The sequence below is a fragment of the Balaenoptera musculus genome, chromosome X (genome assembly GCF_009873245.2).
Source record: "Balaenoptera musculus isolate JJ_BM4_2016_0621 chromosome X, mBalMus1.pri.v3, whole genome shotgun sequence".
In the NCBI taxonomy this organism is placed as follows: Eukaryota; Metazoa; Chordata; class Mammalia; order Artiodactyla; family Balaenopteridae; genus Balaenoptera; species Balaenoptera musculus.
The window spans coordinates 99,583,746-99,596,189 of NC_045806.1; the positions used below are offsets into that span (position 1 = coordinate 99,583,746).

The 12,444-nt window shown below is 40.9% G+C and overlaps 1 protein-coding gene across 3 annotated transcripts in view; it reads left to right on the forward strand.

Moving 5' to 3' along the window:
• DOCK11 (dedicator of cytokinesis 11) overlaps positions 1 to 12,444 on the forward strand; it is a 188,423-nt gene that overhangs the window by 149,363 nt on the left and 26,616 nt on the right. For all 3 annotated transcript variants that reach the window (XM_036840277.1, XM_036840275.1, XM_036840276.1), the window contains one exon: positions 3,954 to 4,060. In XM_036840277.1, the coding sequence (XP_036696172.1) occupies positions 3,954 to 4,060 (107 nt within the window). The remainder of the gene's footprint in view (positions 1 to 3,953; positions 4,061 to 12,444) is intronic.

The window sequence follows — 12,444 nt, forward strand, 5'->3', positions numbered from 1 at the left end:
ATTCACAGAGTAAATAAAAGTACCTTTGAGTGCAGGACTGAAAAAAAAAGTTTTATTTATACTTAAGACACACTTATTTAACAAAAATAATTGAGCAATTGTAGAACCCTGTGTTTTCTATCAAGTGTCCTTGATAATGAAGACAAAATCTCTGACGTATCAATTGCCAAAATTTTTCTGTTTTCTCAAAGTCCTATGCCATTTCTGTTGGAGTCATTATAAAGCTTTCTTTTTCATCAAGATGGAATGAAATGCTACAGCTGATGCACTGGAGACACGTTTTCCTATTTAGAGTTTTTAAGAAAAAAAAATAGTTTGTCTCATTGGGTGGTTGCCTAAGCGAGCCAGGACTTGGGCCCCTGGCCTCCAGAGGTGACCACAGAACACCAGTGAGGGCCCATTTCTAGATCCTTTTTTTCATCTTTCAGGCCCTGAACTGAAAGGGGAAGGGGAAGGAGGTGTGCAGTTCTCCCTGCACCGCCACCCTCAAACGTCTTTCAGGCAGCCAGGGCTCCTGCTCTTTGTACCAGAGATCTTAAGGGTCACCATTCTCTTCCCTTTCCCTAAGTTACCTCTAAGTGGTGATGCTAGGTGTTAGTTACTGCCACTCCCAAAAATATGTAATAAAAAACAGATCTAAATTTCCTTATTTTTATTTTGTCTGAAAACCTCAAAATGTTCTAGATCTCATTCTCTGGAGACTAGACTTATGTACCTCTTCCTCCTCTCTTCCGGAGAGATTGCACAACTGTTTTCCCCCAGGGAAGACAAGAATCAAGTCTGCATTCTTACACCACCACATAGCATCCGAGGTTCAGCAAAGCTTCAGGCCTGTAGAGCTCCTCCAGCACCCCCAGGAAAAGGAATTTCCTTTCCCATAGAGTCTGTTCTTTTCATGCCTTATAGGATAATGTTCCCTTTGCCAAGTCTTTATACCCAGGTTCTGATAGCTTAAATTCTGCAAAGCTTTTTCTTTACCCACTTCCTTCCCAATTACAGCTTTTTCCCTTTTTGCCCTCCGCTCTTACCTCCTATCCCTCTTCTGACCAGCAGTCGTATTTTATCAAGGGTTCAACTGCTTCCCATCCTCCAAACTCCTCCCTACTTTTTTCACGGGACTATTTGTGCTCAAGGTAGTGGTCTCTACTTGGACAGTTTGCATCTTGCTTTCCCTTGGACAGCAATCAGGAATACAGAAGCTACAGCTATGAAGGGCAAAATCAGGAATCCAGGTCACATACCAGAAAGATTCAAAGCAGACCCTCCAAGACCATGTTATATAATGCTACACAGGGCTACGGGAGAGCCCTCACACACGTGCCTCCCTCTGTTGGGACATATACACTGGCCTCGATTCAGCAACTTGTTTCATCTGAAACAAGACTAAACAAGACTAAAGGGAATCAGAATTTTCCCCAAGCATTTTAAAGACCCTAACAAACAAAAGAGTCCTCTTATCATTGGATAGTTTGGTGGGTGTTGATAACTTAAGCAAACAAGGGGATATATAGGCCTTTCTAGCTAGAGATAACGTCATCAGGCATAGGACTCAAGATAATACACTTAGCAAGAATAGTAGACTCTGAAGCTGAAAATCCATAATAGTAGTCTTTACACCAGATGATACACACAACAAAGTCCAAAAGAAGGTATTAACCTGTTTGTTTCTGACAAGAACCATAATTTACCCTCCTTCTACTTAAGGTACACACCGGAAGACTCTTTCCCAAGGTGCTTTAGTCTCATCTGATCTCAGGCATAGGAGTATGCCCCTTTTTGTCCTCCCCTAAATCACGGCCTACTAGAGAAACCCTAGATTTGGGAATCACTTAAAGTAATAATATCCTCAGAGTAGACAGGATTTTTCCCCCAGTCATGGACCTAGCTGCCTGAGGCCTTCAGGGATTGACCCTTTTCTTTGTTAAGGACCACACTATCTCTTCAAGTCAAGTTTTGGGGCCCTCTTCCTTAACTGCCTAGCTCTTGACTTCATAAAGGTAATCAAGTGGGACGTTTTCTCCTAAATTTCAAAAAGTTCTCCTAATGCACCTGCTACTCAGAGTGTCCCATGGACGCAACTGCCAGTCTGAGAACTGTTTCTTACTGGTCCATGACATGATAAGGAATATTAACCCGAATGTAAATCAACTATGTCACTGAGCATGATGGTTAGTTCAGCTGAATTTTTTATTTTTTATAGAAAGACTTTGTTGAAGAAGGAAGTGATGAATTGATTTACATTCTGGTACAGCTCCTTATCGTGTTGTGATCCAGCACTTTGAATAGAATTCCCCTAGAAGTCTATATAACAGACCATTTTAGGCATGCTTATCCTCAGAAATGAAACATGCCATGCTCTATCTTCAGTGCCTTTTATTACCTAATTTCTTTGAACAAAAATGGCCCTAAAGTCCATTGGGTCAAAGTAAATCTTACTTTCATTTCTGCCTCTCCTTTTTCTGTAACGGAAATCCACTGACTACTCCCTATGTGTTTCTCCATTTTTGAAAAAGTGCTTCAGAATAACCCCATCTTCTCTTAACCAGAATCCCATCTTTCTCTCTCATAGAAGTGTGATGCTGACTTGATAACTCATTTTCTATTAAGCGTCTTACCAGAAGATGTATGTCTAGTTAGCATTCACTTAGACAAGAAGAGTTGGCAAAATCCAAGCCATGATACATGACCCTTTTTTCCATCAGAATGCTGAGAAATCTCCTCAATGTGAGGTTTGGCTTTCTTAAACCTTCCTTCTTCCTTCCCCAACCTCTAACACCAGGAAGCTTACCAAATATTTAGTCGTGAGTAGGTCATCATTTCTAAGCATCACTATTAGAGAGGTTGTAGAACAATAGATTGCAAAAGCTGTCCCCTTTGTGCCCAGCCATTTTCCACTGCCTAGCAGATTCGGTTATAAGGAAGCTGAATTTTCCTTAACTCTAAAATGACAGCCCCCTTAGATAGCGGTAAACGCAGCCAGAGCAGGAGTGTTTGGACATGTTCCTATGTCCAGAATCTGCAGGGCAACCACGTGGCCTTCTATACCCAGACTCTTGCTTGACAGTAACAATTTGGTCCACAGTCCTACAGCAGCTGTTCTCAGCTTGAGCTCACTTCCTACTTCCCAGGGGTCCAGCTGCAGAGTCACTTACTATACGAGCTGCTAGCAATTATTTTATCTTGAGAAAGCTAGTTTATTTATTGGTAGCTTTGTTTGGTAATAATAATGCATTGCACACTTGTTATATGTTAGGTTCTGTTCTAAACACTTTACATTTCATTGAATTCTTATAAGGTAGCTGCTGTTTCTATTTTACAGATGATGGAACTTTTTACAGTCCTAGAGAGAGAAACATGTCTAAAATCACACAGTTAATGATAGAGCTGGGTCTATCTAACTCCAAAAGCTCTGGTTCTTCCAGTGCCCCATCCTGTTTCTCTAAGGATGCTTCATCCCTGGCATCTGTTTTATTTTCTGCCTCTCTTTACAAGTCCTAGGCTAGGCTAACAACCCACTTTTCCAATTCTCCAGTGAAATGAGGAGCTAGAGATGACTACAAAAGCTCATTCGATGTTTATCTGAAAAGTACATGCTCTCTTTGTTTAGGTGACAGACCATAAACATACACAGGATCAAAGTGTTAATAACAATTTTTAGATCACATTAGGAAAACATTTACTATAGTAGCCATTGAAGATGATGCATAGTCAGAGAATGAAACTTATTTGTAAGTAACTTGAGCTCACCATTTGGTAAAAAGACTGGTAGGATGTATAGTAGATAGAAATAATTTGTAAAATTCTTTTTTTGTAACTGCAAATTGCACTTATGACTTTGATCCTTACAAAAATATGTGTTTATTTTTAAGGGTAACTAATCCCTGTAAGGCTATCTGTTATTTACAAAACACTTTTTAAAAATAAATTTACTTCACTGGTTTTTATTCACGCAGAATTATTCCCTAATGGATGTTCAGCCTTCAAGAAAATTACTCCCAATATAGATGAAGAAGGAGCAATGAAAGAAGATGCTGGAATGATGGACGTCCATTATAGTGAAGTAAGACTCCAGGGCCTGCATTGCCAGTTATATAAATTTAACTTCTTAAAATTTATTTACATTAAAAAATTATTACAGCTAAAAAAAAATTATTACAGCTAACTTAATTTGGAAGGTAACTAAGGGTTGATGAACTGTAAGCATTAAAACTGCCCAGGGAAAAGATGTGCCTGTGTGGAATGTGGAGCCCTATCTCTGGAACTGTTCTTATTGTCTGGTTTTAGAAATGTACCATGTATCTTCCTCAGCTCACCTTCCCAGTAACCAGATCACGGTCAACATACTTCGGAGAAATCTCCGTAAAAAAATATAGCTAACAATGTAACAGCTAAGGAGAGGATGCTTACGAGTATTTTAAAGATGGAAAATTTCTGCTTCAACCTTCATATGGGTAGCAAACAGCTTCAGTTGTCAATCACTCAACAAATATTTGTTGAGCACTGACTTGTGAGCAAGGCTTTGGACTTGGTGATATAGAAGCTATAAAATAATTAGATATGGCTGATCCCTGACCTCTTATGTCTACCTAAAGAGATAATACACCTGCTCGAAATGGAGAAAAGCAAGACAGTGCCATTTGAATAATACAGACAGTATGTTCCATGCAGAGTTGAAGGTGAGAGATGCCTCTGAGCTGAGGTAGAACAGAGGACAGTTAGGGTTAGAGAGAGATTTGAAGCGTGAAGACACCCTGAAGGCATTTTAGCAGAGGGAGGAGGATAACGGGGACAAAAGTTAAGAGGTGGGAAAGTATAAGGCATCTTTGGGGGCACAGTGAATGGATCATTTTGGCAAAGCCATTGGGTTCACATAGAGAAGAGTAGTAGTTGAGGTCAGATTTTGGGAAACTTTGAATGTCTGGACTTCACTGATTAGAATGTTGAATTGCTGTCAAAGGTTTTTGAGCAGGATAATGACAAGATGAAAGCAAGGAAGAGGAAAGGTTAATTTGGCGGTTATGTGGGAAATGTATTAGAGGTAGATGGATAGGGGCTGGAGGCAGAGTCTGGAGGGCGGGCTGCCCTAAGAGTCCAGATGTGAAGCAGCCAGGCCTAAACCCAGGTAGTGACAGGTTCAGGAAACACTGTGAAGAAAAGAGGAAGACTTGCTGGCTGTGGGAGGAGAAGAGTCAAAGATAGTGCTGAGATTTCAGGTTTGGATATTATAGAAAAATGATGGATGGATGATTTTACAGGGAAGATGATGAAATCAGTTTTTGATGGGTGTTGAATTTGAAGTAGAAGGTTATTGAAATGGAAATAACATCAGGCCATTAGAAATTCAGAACTGAATCTAAAGAGAGAGATCAGGGTTGGAGAGCCACATCTGGAAGTCGTAGCTGTGTGAGAACCAAAGCACACTGACGATGGGAGGTAATACAGCAAGCGAAGACCAGAGAACCAAGGACTGAGGCACATTGATGTTCACAATTAAGGAATGTGAAGACCAAAGAAAGAAAGAAACAACAAAAGTGGAGAGATTTAAGGGGTTGCAGTCCCATAGAAATAAATTTTTTTAACATTGTATTAAGAAACATAAGAAGCAGCCAGGTTAAAGTGGCAGAGGCACATTTTATACTTTATGAATTGTTTTTTTAATATTTTTACTTAATTTTTAAAATTTATTTATTTTATTTATTTATTTTTGGCTGCTTTGGGTCTTCGTTGCTGCGTGTGGGGTTTCTCTAGTTGCGGCGAGCGAGGGCTACTCTTCGTTGGAGTATGCAGGCTTCTCATCGCAGTGGCTTCTCTTGTTGCAGAGCACGGGCTCTAGGTGTGCGAGCTTCAGTAGTTGTGGCTCATGGGCTCTAGAGCGCAGGCTCAGTAGTTGTGGCGCACGGGCTTAGTTGCTCTGCGTTATGTGGGATCTTCCCGGACCAGGGCTTGAACCTGTGTCCCCTGCATTGGCAGGTGGATTCTTAACCACTGCGCCACCAGGGAAGTCCTGTTTTTTTTAAAAATATAAGCAATCTCAAGGTAGCTCTAGTTCGTTTAGCTAAGATGATATATGCCTAGAAGCTTTACCTACTACTTCTATATGGGTCTCTCTCCTCATCAATAAAATAAAGGTGATAATACTATCCTGGTCACTTCACAACAAATGTGAAGGCTCTTTATAAGTCATTAGGTGCTACATAAATGTCAGACTTTATCACTGACCAACTTGATAGTAAGGTTTCCTTTTACCTCCAGAACCTAGAAGAGTAGATGCTTAAAACATCCTTGCTGAATTAATTTATCATAACAGAGAATCGAGATACTTGAATTTTAATCCCAGTTCATTGCTTGACTGTGAAGCCTTGAGTAAGTTAATTCACTTTTTGGGTTTTTAGTTAGACTTCAATGATTTTCATCTAAGACCTCCAGTTTGTGCGGGCTAGCAGCAGAAAGATTCACGGGAGTTTGTGGGAGATAAATGGTTTAACACAACTGAAGTTACGTCCTTTTTTCCAAACAGCAGCTTCAACTTAGTCATAAAAATGGCCTTGCGCCTGACCCTTTTTTATACTCTCAAGGAGAGCGGTAATATTTCTTATTAGTCAAGAACTGTAATCAGTTTTCTATGTAAACACATTTGTTGGAACTCTTTTGTGTTCTACAGTAATAATTTATACATGCTTTTCATTTGATGTATACAGATAGAATCATGTTCTCCATAGTGCCATTTTATGTTTCAGTTTATATAATAGGGCTTCTTCCCCGTGCTCTAGCCAGTGGAAAATAACTGCCACCGATTTACAAGTTTAATTGAAATGAAAAATACAAATTGTTGTTCACTTAGTGCCTTATTTAAATAGGTTAGTTAAACCAATAATAATTTAATTTGTTTTTAAAACTGCATTTCTGACTTTTGATTTGCAATAGTTTTTAAAGATACAATTAACATACAGTAAAATTCACACATCTTAAGTGGACAGCTTGATGAATTTCCACAGTTGTATACACCCATATAAATTACCGCCAGAAACAAGAAATAGAACGTGTCCATTCCCCCAGAAAGTTCCATTGTGCCCATTTCCAGTTAGTCTCCCCACCCCCACTATCTGATTTCTATCATTGTAGATTAGTTTTGCCATATTTTGGTGTCATAAAATGGAATCATTCAGTATGTACCCTTTTGTATCTGCCTTCTTTTGCTTAACATAATGTTTTTGAGATACACCCATATTGCTGAGTATATCAAAAGTTCTTTTTCATTGCTAAATACTCCATTATATCAATGTAAGATTTTTAAATCCATTCTCCTGTTGATGGATTTTAGATTGTTTCCAGTTTGGGATTGTTACGAATATACGGCTGCTTTAAGCATTCTTATCTATGACCTTTTGTGGACATATGCTTTCATTTTTCTTGGGTAAATACCTAGGAGCGAAACTGCTGGATCCTGGGGAAGTTATATATTTAACTTCATAAAAAATTGCCAGAGTTTTTCCAAGTGGTTGGACCATTTTATATTCCTACCAGCAATGAATAAGAGTTTCAGCTGCTCCACTTCCTCACCAACATTTGATGTTGCTAATCTTTTTTTATATTTTTACCATTCTGTTAGACATGAATTGGTACCTCCTTGTGTTTTTCACTTGTATTTCCCTAATGACTAATGGTATTGAGCACTTTTTATGTGCTCCTTTGTCTTTCATATATCTTCTTTTGTGGAATGTTTGTTCAAGTCTTTTGCCCGTTTTTAGAAATTGCATTATTTTTTTTGTTGACTTAAGGGAGTTCTTTCTATATTCTGGATATAAGTCCATTGTCAAATATATTTGCTGCAGATTTATTTACCAGTCTTTGATTTGTTTATTTATTTTCTTAATTGAGTCTTTTATTGAGCAGAAAGTTTTGGTTTTAATGAAGTTCAATTTACCGTTTTTTTTGATGGTTTGTTTTTGTGTGTGTGTTTGGTCTGAGAAATCTTTGCTTACCTCAAGACTGTGAAGATACTGCCTTATATTTTCTTCTATAAACTTTGTTTCTGAGTTTTATGTTTAGGCTGATAATCTATCTAGAATTCATTTTTGAGCATGGAATGAGAGGTCAAGGTTCATTTTTTTCTGTTTTTTAAAAATTAATTAATTTATTTATTTTTGGCTTTGTTGGGTCTTTGTTGCTGCGCGCAGGCTTTCTCTAGTTGTGGCGAGTGGGGGCTACTCTTCGTTGTGGTGCACGGGCTTCTCATTGCGGTGGCTTCTCTTGTTGCGGAGCATGGGCTCTAGGCACACGGGCTTCAGTAGTTGTGGCACGTGGTCTCAGTAGTTGTGGCTCGCGGGCTCTAGAGCGCAGGCTCAGTAGTTGTGGCACACAGGCTTAGTTGCTCCGTGGCATGTGGGATCATCCTGGACCAGGGATCGAACCCGTGTCCCCTGCATTGGCTGGTGGATTCTTAACCACTGAGCCACCAGAGGAGTCCCAAGGTTCATTTTTTTCTAAACAGTTATTTTACATGGTCCACACCATTTGGGGAAAAATAAAGCTTTTACCCCCACTGAATTGCTTTGGCACCTTAGTCAAATTTCTGTTCTTTATATGTCTGTGGTCTATTTCTAGACTCTGTTTTGTTCCATTGATCTATTTGTCCATCTTGATACCAATATCACACTGTCTTGATTACTATAAATTTATAAGTCTTGGAATCAGGTAGTGTTAGCCCTCCAACTGTATTCTTTTTCGAAGTCGTTTTGGCTATTCTGTATCCTTTGAATTTCCATGCAGAATTTTGAATCATTGTTTCTATTTCCTCAAAATAGCCTGCTGGAAGCTTTGTAGAGATTTTGTTACATTTATATATCACTATATGGAGAATGGAGAGCTTAACAATACTGAGTCTTTCAGTCAGGTCTTATTTAGATTGTCTTTAATTTCTCCCAGCAATATTTTGTGATTTTTCAGGATAGAAGTCTTTTCCTGGGTATATATTGTTAGATAATGGATGTTCTGATGCTACTGGAAATAGTATTGCTTGATTTTTTAATCTTAGTTTTCAATTTGTTGTTGCTAGTATATAGAAATACAGTGATTTTTGTATGGTGATCTTATAATCTGCAACCGTGCTAAATCTGCTTATTAGTTTTAGTAGTTTGTATATTCCTTAGGGTTTTCTACATACACAATCATGTCATCTGCACAGAAAGACAGTTTTACGTTTGCCAGTCTCTGCGCTCTCTCTCTCTCTCTCTCTCTCTCTCTGTCTCACCTTATTACACTGGCTAGGACCTTCAGCATAATGTTGAATAGAAGTGGTAAGAGCAGACATTCTTGACTTGTTCCCACATTTAGGAGAAGAGTGTTCAGCCTGTAGGTTTTTGGGTTTTAGTAGAAGCTCTTTATCAGATTGAGAAAGGTCTTCTATTCCCTGTTTTCTGGGGATTCTTTTCTAACATCATGAAGGGGTGTTGAGTTTTTTCAAATGCTTTTTCTGCATCTATTGCTTGAGATCGCATTTTTCTCTTTTATTCCGTTTACATGGTTCATTCTGTTTACACTGGATTTATTCCTAATTGTAAACCAACTTTATATTCCTGGGGCAAACATTGCTAGTTTGTAATAGATTTTTAACTCCCCCAAAGTTCCTCCTTCCCACTGTTGATAGAAATTTTAATTTGGCTATTAAATGTTAATATATAGATTATTTTTTCAAGTAGCAGCATTTAATGAACATCTACTATGTACTGCCGCCATACTAGTGACTGAAGAAACCAATATAATATATTGTCCCTACTCTTGAAGAGTCACAGCCTATTTGGAAAGTCAGATACATAGATAACGGACAAGTATAGTGATAAATATCCACCCAATGAATTATCAGAGTAAGAAAAAAAGGTGTCTTGTGTCTTGCTACTCTTTGCTAATCAGAAGAAGAATCCTGGAAGAGGTGATACCTAAGCTTTCTTAAAGGGTTAACTAAGTGAAAGGGATTAAAGGACAAGAGGGTACAGAATGGACAAAGGCACAAAGTTAAGGCAACACCATGGTGCTTCAGAGGAACTACCAGTAGCTCATCATTGTTTGAGCATCAAGTACCAGGCTGAGCATGATGAATGATGATATTATAAAAGTATCAGCCAGATCACTGCAAGGCTTGTGTGCCAAATGAAAGAGCTTGTCCTTTGTTCTGCGAATGATGGGAGCCATCATGAGATTTTAAGAAGGGAAGAAGGATGTGGTCTGGTTTGCATTTTAATCAGAACCCTATGGCAGATTTGTGGAGGATAGATTTGAAAGTGCCAAGGCTGGAAGATCAGTTAGAAAACAATAATGAGGTCTTGAACCTTAACAATGAGAGCAGAAATGGAGAAGAAGGGTCAGATTTGAGAAATATTTAGGAAGTAAAACTGGCAGAACTTGGTGATGGACTGATTAGAGGATGAGTAAAGAAAGAGAGTGTATTAGTTTCCTAGGGTTGCCATGAGAACGTACACAAACTGGATGGTTTAAAACAACAGAATTTTATTGTCTCACAGTTCTAGAGTCCAGAAGTCTGAAATCAAGGTGTCAGCAGGGCCATGTTCCCTCTGAGACTCTGGGTAGGAGCCTTCCTTGCCTCTTCCTAGCTTCTGGTGGTAGCTGTCGATCTTTGGTGTTCCCTGGCTCATAGCTCCGTTACTCCAGTCTCTGCCTCTGTAGTCACATGGTGTTCTCCCTGCATATCTCTGTCATATTGGAGTAAGGGCTCACCCTACTCCAGTATGACTGCACCTCCACTATTCATATCTGCAATGACCCTATTTCCAAATAAGGTCACATTCTGAGTTACTGGGAGTTAGGGCTTCAACTTATCTTTTTGGGGGACACAGTTCAACCCATAACAAAGGGTAAAGTCAAAACTGCTGTTAATTTTCTAGCTAAGAGTTTATAGGGTATGACCACTGGCTAGGTAGGAAACACAAGTGAAAGAGCTAGTTTAGGAAGAAGATGAATTCAAAATTGTCTAGAGGACATACAGGAAGAGCCGCTTTAGCAGTCAGTTTTATAGGTCTGAAGTTCATCTCTTTAAGATAGAAACAAACTGTTAAGACTTATGGGAGAGGAGAAGATGGCAGAAGAGTAAGACGCGGAGATCACCTTCCTCCCCATAGATACATCAGAAATACATCTACACGTGGAACTGCTCCTATAGAACACCCACTGAACACTGGCAGAAGAACTCAGACCTCCCAAAAGGCAAGAAACTCCCCACGTACCTGGGTAGGGCAAAAGAAAAAAGAAAAAACAGAGACAAAAGAATAGGGACAGGACCTGCACCAGTGGGAGGGAGCTGTGAAGGAGGAAAGGTTTCCACACACTAGGAAGCCCCTTCGCGGGCGGAGACTGCAGGTGGCAGAGGGGGGAAGCTTCGGAGCCACGGAGGAGAGCGCAGCCACAGGGGTGCGGAGGGCAAAGCGGAGAGATTCCCGCACAGAGGCTCGGCGCCGAGCAGCACTCGCCAGCCCGAGAGGCTTGTCTGCTCACCCGCCGGGACGGGCGGGGGCTGGGAGCTGAGGCTCGGGCTTCGGAGGTCGGATCCCAGGGAGAGGACTGGGGTTGGCGGCGTGAACACAGCCTGAAGGGGTTAGCGCACCACGGCTGGCCGGGAGGGAGACCAGTAAAGGCTGGAGCTTCCGAAGAGGCAAGAGACTCTTTCTTGCCTCTTTGTTTCCTGGTGCCCGAGGAGAGGGGATTAAGAGCGCTGCTTAAAGGAGCTCCAGAGACGGGCGCTAGCCGTGGCTAACAGCGGGGACCCCAGAGACGGGCATGAGACGCTAAGGCTGCTCCTGCAGCCACCAAGAAGCCTGTGAGCAAGCACAGGTCACTATCCACACCTCCCCTCCCGGGAGCCTGTGCAGCCCGCCACTGCCAGGGTCCCGTGATCCAGGGACAACTTCTCCGGGAAAACGAACGGCACCTCAGGCTGGTGCAACGTCACGCTGGCCTCTGCCGCCGCAGGCTCACCCCGCATCCGTGCCCCTCCCTCCCCCCGGCCTGAGTGAGCCAGAGCCTCCGAATCAGCTGCTCCTTTAACCCCGTCCTGTCTGAGCGAAGAACAGACGCCCTCAGGCGACCTACGCGCGGAGGCGGGTTCAAATCCAAAGCTGAACCCCGGGAGCTGTGCGAACAAAGAAGAGAAAGGGAAATCTCTCCCAGCAGCCCCAGAAGCAGCGGATTAAAGCTCCACAATCAACTTGATGTACCTGCATCTGTGGAATACCTGAATAGACAACGAATCATCCCAAATTGAGGAGGTGGACTTTGGGAGCAAGATATATTATTTTTTCCCCTTTTCCTCTTTTTGTGAGCGTGTATGTGTATGCTTCTGTGTGAGATTTTGTCTGTATAGCTTTGCTCTCACCATTTGTCCTAGGGTTCTGTCCATCCGTTTCTTTTTTTTTTTTTTTACTTAAATTTTTTTTC